General features: G+C 38.1%; 2 protein-coding genes across 2 annotated transcripts in view; both read left to right on the top strand.

The window, feature by feature from the left end:
* Positions 1 to 6474: 6474 nt before the first annotated feature.
* LOC110447137 (serine/threonine-protein kinase fray2-like) lies at positions 6475 to 6969 on the top strand. Its single transcript, XM_021492651.1, has one exon. It carries the CDS (start codon positions 6475 to 6477, stop codon positions 6967 to 6969), a length of 495 nt encoding a protein of 164 aa, XP_021348326.1.
* Positions 6970 to 6984: 15 nt separating this feature from the next.
* Positions 6985 to 13747, top strand: part of LOC110447066 (circumsporozoite protein-like) — a 9833-nt gene continuing 3070 nt past the window's right edge. Inside the window, exons 1-3 of the mRNA XM_021492529.1 lie at positions 6985 to 7201; positions 9933 to 9945; positions 11288 to 12250. Of these exons, the coding sequence (XP_021348204.1) occupies positions 6985 to 7201; positions 9933 to 9945; positions 11288 to 12250 (1193 nt within the window). The remainder of the gene's footprint in view (positions 7202 to 9932; positions 9946 to 11287; positions 12251 to 13747) is intronic.

Here is a 13747-nt window from a genome sequence, read left to right as displayed (position 1 = left end):
ATACGTCCTGTAAGTAAGATATATACGTCCTGTAAGTAAGATATATACGTCCTGTAAGTAAGATATATACGTCCTGTAAGTAAGATATATACGTCCTGTAAGTAAGATATATACGTCCTGTAAGTAAGATATATACGTCCTGTAAGTAAGATATATACGTCCTGTAAGTAAGATATATACGTCCTGTAAGTAAGATATATACGTCCTGTAAGTAAGATATATACGTCCTGTAAGTAAGATATATACGTCCTGTAAGTAAGATATATACGTCCTGTAAGTAAGATATATACGTCCTGTAAGTAAGATATATACGTCCTGTAAGTAAGATATATACGTCCTGTAAGTAAGATATATACGTCCTGTAAGTAAGATATATACGTCCTGTAAGTAAGATATATACGTCCTGTAAGTAAGATATATACGTCCTGTAAGTAAGATATATACGTCCTGTAAGTAAGATATATACGTCCTGTAAGTAAGATATATACGTCCTGTAAGTAAGATATATACGTCCTGTAAGTAAGATATATACGTCCTGTAAGTAAGATATATACGTCCTGTAAGTAAGATATATACGTCCTGTAAGTAAGATATATACGTCCTGTAAGTAAGATATATACGTCCTGTAAGTAAGATATATACGTCCTGTAAGTAAGATATATACGTCCTGTAAGTAAGATATATACGTCCTGTAAGTAAGATATATACGTCCTGTAAGTAAGATATATACGTCCTGTAAGTAAGATATATACGTCCTGTAAGTAAGATATATACGTCCTGTAAGTAAGATATATACGTCCTGTAAGTAAGATATATACGTCCTGTAAGTAAGATATATACGTCCTGTAAGTAAGATATATACGTCCTGTAAGTAAGATATATACGTCCTGTAAGTAAGATATATACGTCCTGTAAGTAAGATATATACGTCCTGTAAGTAAGATATATACGTCCTGTAAGTAAGATATATACGTCCTGTAAGTAAGATATATACGTCCTGTAAGTAAGATATATACGTCCTGTAAGTAAGATATATACGTCCTGTAAGTAAGATATATACGTCCTGTAAGTAAGATATATACGTCCTGTAAGTAAGATATATACGTCCTGTAAGTAAGATATATACGTCCTGTAAGTAAGATATATACGTCCTGTAAGTAAGATATATACGTCCTGTAAGTAAGATATATACGTCCTGTAAGTAAGATATATACGTCCTGTAAGTAAGATATATACGTCCTGTAAGTAAGATATATACGTCCTGTAAGTAAGATATATACGTCCTGTAAGTAAGATATATACGTCCTGTAAGTAAGATATATACGTCCTGTAAGTAAGATATATACGTCCTGTAAGTAAGATATATACGTCCTGTAAGTAAGATATATACGTCCTGTAAGTAAGATATATACGTCCTGTAAGTAAGATATATACGTCCTGTAAGTAAGATATATACGTCCTGTAAGTAAGATATATACGTCCTGTAAGTAAGATATATACGTCCTGTAAGTAAGATATATACGTCCTGTAAGTAAGATATATACGTCCTGTAAGTAAGATATATACGTCCTGTAAGTAAGATATATACGTCCTGTAAGTAAGATATATACGTCCTGTAAGTAAGATATATACGTCCTGTAAGTAAGATATATACGTCCTGTAAGTAAGATATATACGTCCTGTAAGTAAGATATATACGTCCTGTAAGTAAGATATATACGTCCTGTAAGTAAGATATATACGTCCTGTAAGTAAGATATATACGTCCTGTAAGTAAGATATATACGTCCTGTAAGTAAGATATATACGTCCTGTAAGTAAGATATATACGTCCTGTAAGTAAGATATATACGTCCTGTAAGTAAGATATATACGTCCTGTAAGTAAGATATATACGTCCTGTAAGTAAGATATATACGTCCTGTAAGTAAGATATATACGTCCTGTAAGTAAGATATATACGTCCTGTAAGTAAGATATATACGTCCTGTAAGTAAGATATATACGTCCTGTAAGTAAGATATATACGTCCTGTAAGTAAGATATATACGTCCTGTAAGTAAGATATATACGTCCTGTAAGTAAGATATATACGTCCTGTAAGTAAGATATATACGTCCTGTAAGTAAGATATATACGTCCTGTAAGTAAGATATATACGTCCTGTAAGTAAGATATATACGTCCTGTAAGTAAGATATATACGTCCTGTAAGTAAGATATATACGTCCTGTAAGTAAGATATATACGTCCTGTAAGTAAGATATATACGTCCTGTAAGTAAGATATATACGTCCTGTAAGTAAGATATATACGTCCTGTAAGTAAGATATATACGTCCTGTAAGTAAGATATATACGTCCTGTAAGTAAGATATATACGTCCTGTAAGTAAGATATATACGTCCTGTAAGTAAGATATATACGTCCTGTAAGTAAGATATATACGTCCTGTAAGTAAGATATATACGTCCTGTAAGTAAGATATATACGTCCTGTAAGTAAGATATATACGTCCTGTAAGTAAGATATATACGTCCTGTAAGTAAGATATATACGTCCTGTAAGTAAGATATATACGTCCTGTAAGTAAGATATATACGTCCTGTAAGTAAGATATATACGTCCTGTAAGTAAGATATATACGTCCTGTAAGTAAGATATATACGTCCTGTAAGTAAGATATATACGTCCTGTAAGTAAGATATATACGTCCTGTAAGTAAGATATATACGTCCTGTAAGTAAGATATATACGTCCTGTAAGTAAGATATATACGTCCTGTAAGTAAGATATATACGTCCTGTAAGTAAGATATATACGTCCTGTAAGTAAGATATATACGTCCTGTAAGTAAGATATATACGTCCTGTAAGTAAGATATATACGTCCTGTAAGTAAGATATATACGTCCTGTAAGTAAGATATATACGTCCTGTAAGTAAGATATATACGTCCTGTAAGTAAGATATATACGTCCTGTAAGTAAGATATATACGTCCTGTAAGTAAGATATATACGTCCTGTAAGTAAGATATATACGTCCTGTAAGTAAGATATATACGTCCTGTAAGTAAGATATATACGTCCTGTAAGTAAGATATATACGTCCTGTAAGTAAGATATATACGTCCTGTAAGTAAGATATATACGTCCTGTAAGTAAGATATATACGTCCTGTAAGTAAGATATATACGTCCTGTAAGTAAGATATATACGTCCTGTAAGTAAGATATATACGTCCTGTAAGTAAGATATATACGTCCTGTAAGTAAGATATATACGTCCTGTAAGTAAGATATATACGTCCTGTAAGTAAGATATATACGTCCTGTAAGTAAGATATATACGTCCTGTAAGTAAGATATATACGTCCTGTAAGTAAGATATATACGTCCTGTAAGTAAGATATATACGTCCTGTAAGTAAGATATATACGTCCTGTAAGTAAGATATATACGTCCTGTAAGTAAGATATATACGTCCTGTAAGTAAGATATATACGTCCTGTAAGTAAGATATATACGTCCTGTAAGTAAGATATATACGTCCTGTAAGTAAGATATATACGTCCTGTAAGTAAGATATATACGTCCTGTAAGTAAGATATATACGTCCTGTAAGTAAGATATATACGTCCTGTAAGTAAGATATATACGTCCTGTAAGTAAGATATATACGTCCTGTAAGTAAGATATATACGTCCTGTAAGTAAGATATATACGTTCTGTAAGTAAGATATATACTTCCTTGACCCGTCCTGTAAGTAAGATATATACGTTCTGTAAGTAAGATCTGTAAGTAAGATATATACGTTCTGTAAGTAAGATATATACGCTCTGTAAGTAAGATCTATACGTTCTGTTAGTAAGATATATACGTCATGTAAGTAAGATATATACTTCCTTGACCCGTCCTGTAAGTAAGATATATACGTTATGTAAGTAAGATATATACGTCCTATAAGTAAGATATATAAGTTCTGTTAGTAAGATATATACTTCCTTGAGCCATCCTGTAAGTAAGATATATACGTTCTGTAAGGAAGATCTGTAAGTAAGATATATACGTTCTGTAAGTAAGATATATACGCTCTGTAAGTAAGATCTATACGTTCTGTTAGTAAGATATATACGTCATGTAAGTAAGATATATACTTCCTTGACCCGTCCTGTAAGTAAGATATATACGTTATGTAAGTAAGATATATACGTCCTATAAGTAAGATATATAAGTTCTGTTAGTAAGATATATACTTCCTTGAGCCATCCTGTAAGTAAGATATATACGTTCTGTAAGGAAGATCTGTAAGTAAGATATATACGTTCTGTAAGTAAGATATATACGCTCTGTAAGTAAGATCTATACGTTCTGTTAGTAAGATATATACGTCATGTAAGTAAGATATATACTTCCTTGATCCATCCTGTAAGTAAGATATATACGTTATGTAAGTAAGATATATACTTCCTTGACCCGTCCTGTAAGTAAGATATATACGTTCTGTAAGTAAGATATACACGTTCTGTTAGTAAGATATATACGTCATATAAGTAAGATATATACTTCCTTGATCCATCCTGTAAGTAAGATATACACGTTATGTAAGTAAGATATATACTTCCTTGACCCGTCCTGTAAGTAAGATATATACGTCATGTAAGTAAGATATATACTTCCTTGACCCGTCCTGTAATTAAGATATATACGTCCTGTAAGTAGGATATTTACGTTCTGTAAGTAAGATATATACGCTCTGTAAGTAAGATATATACGTTCTGTTAGTAAGATATATACTTCCTTGACCCGTCCTTTAATTAATATATATACGTCCTGTAAGTAAGATATATAAGTCCTGTAAGGAAGATATATACGTTCTGTAAGTAAGATATATACTTCCTTGACCCGTCCTGTAAGTAAGATATATACGTCCTGTAAGTAAGATATATATACATCCTGTAAGTACGATATATACGTTCTGTAAGTTAGATATATACGTTCTGTAAGTAAGATATATACGTCCTGTAAGTAAGATATATACGTCCTGTAAGGAAGATATATACGTTCTGTAAGTAAGATATATACGTTCTGTAAGTAAGAAATATACACGTTCTGTAAGTAAGATAGATACGTTCTGTAAGTAAGATATATATGTCCTGTAAGTAAGATATATACGTCCTGTAAGTAAGATATATACGTTCTGTAAGTGAGATATATACGTTCTGTAAGTAAGATATATTCGTCCTGTAAGTAAGATATATACGTCCTGTAAGTAAGCTATATACGTCCTGTTTGTAAGTAAGATATATACGTTCTGTAAGTAAGATATATACGTTCTGTAAGTAAGATATATACTTTCTGTAAGTAAGATATATACGTCATGTAAGTAAGATATATACGTCCTGTAAGTAAGATATATACGTTCTGTAAGTAATATATATACGTCCTGTAATTAAGATATATACGTCCTGTAAGTAAGATATATACGTCCTGTAAGTAAGATATATACTTTCTGTAAGTAAGATATATACGTCATGTAAGTAAGATATATACGTCCTGTAAGTAAGATATATACGTCCTGTAAGTAAGATATATACGTTCTGTAAGTAAGATATATACGTCCTGTAAGTAAGATATATACGTTCTGTAAGTAAGATATATACGTTCGTTTGATTGTCAAGTATCTACGCCTCGGAAACAGCTAAAGGTCATATAGCGACTGTGTCCAAACAGGACAACATTTCAGAAAAATACTGCTACAATGGCCTCTCTAAAAGGAGGATTCTTGGACGGAACTTACACTGAGGCTTTATTTGATGGGATACTTGTAATAACAACTGATGCATTTTGGGAGGAAGAAAATGAAAGTTTTACAAGAACGGCTACTGTACGAAACCTAGGTCTAGTTCCTAGTTCATTTAGGCAGAGAGGAAATGGTAACTGGAGTTTGAGATTCCGTTTAAGACACTGGTTATGTAACATATTTCTAAAACGGAGCTAATGTAGCAGAGTCATATGTTATTGTATTTTATATAAATTAAATACTCTGTGTTATATCTCGTTCCTAGTTCCGTCCATAGTATCACACTCTTCATAGGAGATATGATCTAATTATGACAAAGATCCACATTTAGGCATCTTGTAACTGTTTCTTCTCACAAAACAATGTCGCTTTTGACGGGTTGGTAACAAATCCTATCTAGTCACATTATTACTGTGCAAGGTCTGGCCAGATATATCTAAAAAGACACCAGGTTAACCAAGGGTGTATTGGTTTACACCAGACTACTAGTAACTCGACCTGCCTAAGAACACCCCTCACTATCATGAAGCGTCAAAAGACACGCCACACTAACAGGAAGCGTCAAAAGACACGCCTCACTAACAGGAAGCGTCAAAAGACACGCCACACTAACATGAAGCGTCAATAGACGCGCCTCACTAACAGGAAGCGTCAAAAGACACGCCACACTAACATGAAGCGTCAAAAGACACGTCACACTAACATGAAGCGTCAAAAGATACGCCTCACTAACAGGAAGCGTCAAAAGACACGTCACACTAACATGAAGCGTCAAAAGACACGCCACACTAACAAGAAGCGTCAAAAGACACGCCACACTAACAGGAAGCGTAAAAAGACACGCCTCACTGACAGGAAGCGTCAAAAGATACGCCACACTATCATGAAGCGTCAAAAGATACGCCACACTAACAGGAAGCGCCAAAAGACACGCCACACTAACATGAAGCGTCAAAAGACACGCCACACTAACATGAAGCGTCAGAAGATACGCCTCACTAACAGGAAGCGTCAAAAGCCACGCCACACTAACATGAAGCGTCAAAAGACACGCGACACTAACAGGAAGCGTCAAAAGACACGCCACACTAACAGGAAGCGTCAAAAGACACGCCACACTAACAGGAAACGTCAAAAGACACTCCTCACTAACAGGAAGCGTCAATAAACACGCCACACTAACATGAAGCGTCAAAAGACACGCCACACTAACATGAAGCGTCAAAGGACACGCCGGACTAAGATGAAGAGTCAAAAGATACGCCACACTAACAGGAATCGTCAAAAGACACGCCACACTAACATGAAGCGTCAAAAGACACGCCACACTAACAGGAAGCGTCAAAAGACACGCCTCACTAACAGGAAGAGTCAAAAGTCACGCCACACTAACCTAAGATGTCAGAGAATACCCAGAGGTGCCTGGGCACATACAAGACTAAGTAAATGTACCTTTCAATTTTTAATGAAATAAAACTTCATCTACGTCTAATGTGGAACCATTTTGTCCTTTGGTTCATTTAATGTGGTTGGAGTATCCAAAACTACACTTTTTCCATATCAAATATATTCATATAACTCGTTAGATTAAGTGTGGCACTGTGTGGTCATCCTTTTGGTATAATTTTCAATACTTTGGTATTGTGATAATTGAATATTTGTCTAATCGTAATATTTCCTACTTGGTAAAAACGCAGTCTTAAAACATGTATAAACGGACTTTTTCAAAGGAAAATGCTGATGCTATCCGTACCATATCGGTCACGGTGCCCGGTGTGAAATGGAGGTGCTTTCACAAAAACCAGACTAGCCGGGGTCGCCTTCAAACACACCAGACTACTCAGAGGTACATACAGACATAATAGACTAACCAGAGGTGCACACAGACACACCAGACTAACCGGAGGTACATACAGACACACCAGACTAGCCAGAGGTACATACATACACACCAGACTAACCATAGGTACATACAGACGCACCAGACTAATCAGAGGTACTTACAGACACACCATACTAACCGGAGGTACATACAGACACACCAGACTAACTAGAGGTACAAACAGACACACCAGACTAACTGGAGGTGCATATAGACACACCAGACTAACCTGAGGTACATACAGACACATCACACCAACCAGAGGTACATACAGACACACCAGACTAACCAAAGGTACATACAGACACACCAGACTAACCGGAGGTACATACAGACACACCAGACTAACTAGAGGTACAAACAGACACACCAGACTAACTGGAGGTGCATATAGACACAGCAGACTAACCTGAGGTACATACAGACACATCAAACCTACCAGAGGTACACACAGACACACCAGACTAACCAAAGGTACATACAGACACACCAGACTAACCAGAGGTACAAACAGACACACCAGACTAACAACAGGTACATACAGACACACCAGACTAACCAAAGGGACATACAGACACACCGGACTTACCGGAGGTAAATACAAACACACCAGACTAACCAGAGGTACATACAAACTAACCAGACTAACCAGAGGTATATACAGACCAACCAGACTAACCGGAGGTATATACAGACACACCAGACTAACCAGAGGTACATACAGACACACCAGACTAACCAGAGGTACATACAGACACACCAGACTAACCAAAGGTACATACAGACACACCGGACTTACCGGAGGTACATACAAACACACCAGACTAACCAGAGGTACATACAGACTAACCAGACTAACCAGAGGTACATACAAACTAACCAGACTAACCAGAGGTATATACAGACCAACCAGACTAACCGGAGGTATATACAGACACACCAGACTAACCAGAGGTACAAACAGACACACCAGACTCACAACAGGTACATACAGACACACCAGACTAACCAAAGGTACATACAGACAAACCAGACTAACCAGAGGTACATACAGACACACCAAACTAACCAGAGGTACATACAAACACACCAGACTAACCAGAGATACATACAAACACACCAGACTAACCAGAGGTACATACAAACTAACCAGATTAACCAGAGGTATATACAGATCAACCAGACTAACCGGAGGTATATACAGACACACCAGACTAACCAGGGATACATACAAACACACCAGACTTACCAGAGGTACATACAGACACACCAAACTAACCAGAGGTACATACAGACCAACCAGACTAACCAAAGGTACATACAGACAAACCAGACTAACCAGAGGTACACACAGACTAACCAGACTAACCAGAGGTACATACAGGCATATCAGACTAACCACAGGTAGATACAGACGAATTAGACTAACCAGAGGTACATAGAGATACACCAGACTAACCGGGAGGTACATACAGACACACCAGACTAACCAGAGGTACATACAGACACACCAGACTTACCAGAGGTACATACAGACACACCAGACTAACCGGAGGTGCCTACAAACAAACCAGACTAACCAGAGGTACATACAGATACACCAGACTTACCAGAGGTACATACAGACACACCAGACTTACCAGAGGTACATACAGACACACCAGACTTACCATAGGTACATACAGACACACCAGACTAACCAGAGGTACACATAGACACACCAGACTGACCAGAGGTACACACAGACACACCAGACTAACCAGAGGTACATACAGACCAACTAGACTAACCGGAGGTGCCAACAAACACACCAGGCTAACCAGAGGTACATACAGACACACCAGACTTACCAGAGGTACATACAGACACACAAGACTAACCGGATGTACATACCGACACACCAGACTAACCAGAGGTACATACAGACACACCAGACTAACCGGAGGTGCCTACAAACACACCAGACTAACCGCTATTAAAGCAAAAATATTTGTTTCCAATGTTTAGAATGCGAAATTATAGTCCGTGTACATTTTATATTCTAATTTTGGGTCAAAATCTCGAGAATTCAAGTCTGCATAAATAACCTGTTATACGCTATAGTCTTCCATCATGGATTAGTAAAACCTGATTTTTTTTTATATTTAGCCTGTATGATGTTAGTTTGCAAGCTTTCTATCAAGTTTGTTTGAATGGGTTTGACCTTGACCTGTATGAAGGTCACTGATGTGAGATGTTTTTACCTTCAGCATTTGATAACAGGTGAGTAGAACAGGCCTGATGGGTCTCTTGTTTTAATATCTAATGAAGTTTTCTTACCCATTCATGTATCTGTCTATATAAGTCTTCACTGGAGCATGGAACATTGTTATTTAATACGACTGTATGCTCCATCTGCAGTCATTGAATCCTGAAAATTTCCGCAACCTGGCTTTTACACTACATACATAGTTATCTACACGAGTGTTCCCGATTTTTTTTTTTTTATTATTTACATAAATGACATTAATCTAATCTATCTAATGATTAATGCAGTTTTCTGCTGTAATTGATTCCGTCAGAAATATTGATTTGTTGTATTATATGTACAGTTACATTATGTATCATTCCAAAGCTTGTCCAATGCTTGAAACACCATACTTGTATACTAAATATAAAATAAACATGCGTTATTGTCGCTTATTGAAACCATTTACTGACGTCACGGTTTTGTTGGATGATGCCGATTTCAATCTGTATGATGCGATAAGATATTAACATCGCAATAGACATGAAATATCGTTTGCCACTATATCAACGAAAACGAAATCTGTACAGTAGAAATAACCATTATGAAGCTTTAAACCACCTTCAACACGTTTAGGAAAAACGAATCGATATTACGTGTGTATGGACGGAAGGCAATGCTGGTTTGATAGTTCCTAGAGGTAGATTTTACTGCCGCATATATATGCTTATCAAATAAGTTAGGCTTCAACCATGCAATATTTAAAAATAAAAGAGTAATGAATTTCTCGATACTACATGACTATAGTAACCAATGAAAATTGATGTTACAACACAGCCCATGTTAGAGTCGGTAGTAGTATTGGCCTAATCTAAATCTTTGTAACACGTGACATCAGAAGACATACAAATCGTGGTAGTTTTGGGAACATTTCGTTTGATTTCCCAGGACAGCATTCAAAGATACACTGTAGTAAGCTAAAGGTAGATTCACGGCAACGTAAAGCAGGGCGCTACAAACAGTTAGCAATGCAAAGGTCACCGTAACAAGGTTCTCGATGGCAATGGTAAATCAGGTATTGACACATCCCTCGACTCACAACACCGATATTTCAAGCAACAGAGATTACTCTTACTTATAAATAGTACACAGACTCGGAGGTTTAGCGATTTGTTGGTTACTAGTGTGTTTAAAACGTCTTCTGTGTTCTAGAACAGACTATGATGATTCTTTTTAACGCGATTTTTAGTGTATTTCAACAAAATATATCAACACATACTTTATATAATGTTTAAGTGCAACACAGGAAGTTTGATCCAATTTAAGAACTGGATCAAAACAAACGAATATATTTATATATCACGATTTCCGTGACAGTAACCCTGGCAGTAACCCTGACAGTAACCCTGGCAGTAACCCTGACAGTAACCCTGGCAGTAACCCTGGCAGTAACCCTGACAGTAACCCTGGCAGTAACCCTGACAGTAACCCTGGCAGTAACCCTGGCAGTAACCCTGACAGTAACCCTGGCAGTAACCCTGACAGTAACCCTGGCAGTAACCCTGGCAGTAACCCTGACAGTAACCCTGGCAGTAACCCTGACAGTAACCCTGGCAGTAACCCTGGCAGTAACCCTGACAGTAACCCTGGCAGTAACCCTGACAGTAACCCTGGCAGTAACCCTGGCAGTAACCCTGACAGTAACCCTGGCAGTAACCCTGACAGTAACCCTGGCAGTAACCCTGGCAGTAACCCTGACAGTAACCCTGGCAGTAACCCTGACAGTAACCCTGGCAGTAACCCTGGCAGTAACCCTGACAGTAACCCTGGCAGTAACCCTGACAGTAACCCTGGCAGTAACCCTGGCAGTAACCCTGACAGTAACCCTGGCAGTAACCCTGACAGTAACCCTGGCAGTAACCCTGGCAGTAACCCTGACAGTAACCCTGGCAGTAACCCTGACAGTAACCCTGACAGTAACCCTGGCAGTAACCCTGACAGTAACCCTGACAGTAACCCTGACAGTAACCCTGACAGTAACCCTGACAGTAACCCTGACAGTAACCCTGACAGTAACCCTGACAGTAACCCTGACAGTAACCCTGACAGTAACCCTGACAGTAACCCTGACAGTAACCCTGACAGTAACCCTGACAGTAACCCTGACAGTAACCCTGACAGTAACCCTGACAGTAACCCTGACAGTAACCCTGACAGTAACCCTGACAGTAACCCTGACAGTAACCCTGACAGTAACCCTGACAGTAACAGTGACAGTAACCCTGGCAGTAACCCTGACAGTAACCCTGGCAGTAACCCTGACAGTAACAGTATACAGTTGTATCATGCCTTATCAGTCGACAGTCAAAACTATTTTCCCGAGGAGTTGGGACCCACCAGATGAACTGTTTCCCGAGGCCGCAGGCATGAAATAACTGTTTTGTTACTTGACCAATGAAAAACAAAAAGTTCCATGTCAAATGTGATGTTTAGATCTACCGACATACGACCGTCAACAATCCAGTACCGAAAACACATGATCATCGGGGTGCTTGTAATTATAGGTGCGTTCGATTACCTAACACGTGACCAGTCAACAGTTTCACGTGACCAGTCAACAGTTTTACGATGACCAGTCAACAGTTTTACGATGACCAGTCAACAGTTTTACGGTAGCAAACATTAGCTATAGTTCGTTTGGTAAATTGATTAATATGCATTTATATAGCGAGTCAGGTAACAATGATAGTTACACTGACATACCCTGAAAGTAACAGTGACAGTAACCCTGGCAGTTACCTTGACAGTAACCCTGATAGTAACAGTGATAGGTATTCTGACATACCCTCACAGTAACAGTGACAGAACACTGACAGTAACAGTGAAAGTTATCCTGTCACACCCTGACAGTTACAGTGACAGTAATACTGACAGTAACCCTGACAGTAACAGTGATAGTAACAGTGATAGTTATCCTGACACACACTGACTGTTACAGTGACAGTAATACTGACAGTAACAGTGATAGGTATTCTGACATACCCTCACAGTAACAGTGACAGACCACTGATAGTAACAGTGATAGTTATCCTGACACACCCTGACATTAACAGTGACAGTAACAGTGACAGAACCCTAACAGTAACAGTGATAGTTATCCTGACACTACCTGACAGTAACAGTGACATTAATACTGACAGTAACAGTGACAGTAACAGTGATAGTTATCATGACACACACTGACAGTAACAGTGACAGTTATACTGACAGTAACCCTGACAGTAACAGTGATAGTTATCCTGACACACCCTGACAGTTACAGTGACAAAAACTATCATCCCGAGGTAGGGGGAAGCCCTGAGTAACAGTGACTGTAACAGTGACAGAACCCTAACAGTAACAGTATACAATTGTTTCATGGCTATTTGGGGAACAGTCAAAACTATCATCCCGAGGTAGGGGGAAGCCCTGGGGAACTGTTTGCCCAAGGCCGCTAGGCCAAGGGCAAACAGTTCCACAGGGATTCCCCCTACCGAGGGATGATAGTTTTGACTGTTCCCCAAATAGCCATGACACAATTGTTTTATTACCAAATACATATTAGTATCAATGCTGCATGCAATGTTGCCATTGCTTCAACACTGAGTCGCGGTCACCGAAACGCTTGAACGGGGCTCTCGAGGGGGGATTTCTGCGCATCGAATTCGCGCCGGGTAACAGTTCGCTCTGACCGGGAAAACAGTTTTGACTGTTTCACCCCTACAGCCGAAATTGGACAAAAGGCCAGAAACAGTCAAAAATGACTAATTATAATTTATATAGACTATTGGGTAATAA

The sequence above is a fragment of the Mizuhopecten yessoensis genome, unplaced genomic scaffold, assembly GCF_002113885.1.
Source record: "Mizuhopecten yessoensis strain PY_sf001 unplaced genomic scaffold, ASM211388v2 scaffold39, whole genome shotgun sequence".
NCBI classification, from domain to species: domain Eukaryota; kingdom Metazoa; phylum Mollusca; class Bivalvia; order Pectinida; family Pectinidae; genus Mizuhopecten; species Mizuhopecten yessoensis.
Note: the sequence above shows the minus strand (reverse complement) of the source record. Positions and strands in the feature narration are given on the sequence as shown.

What these genes read in the sequence shown, in the direction of transcription:
- LOC110447137 (XM_021492651.1), top strand. Translation starts at nt 6,475, where the DNA reads ATGAAGCGTCAAAAGACACGTCACACTAACATGAAGCGTCAAAAGATA.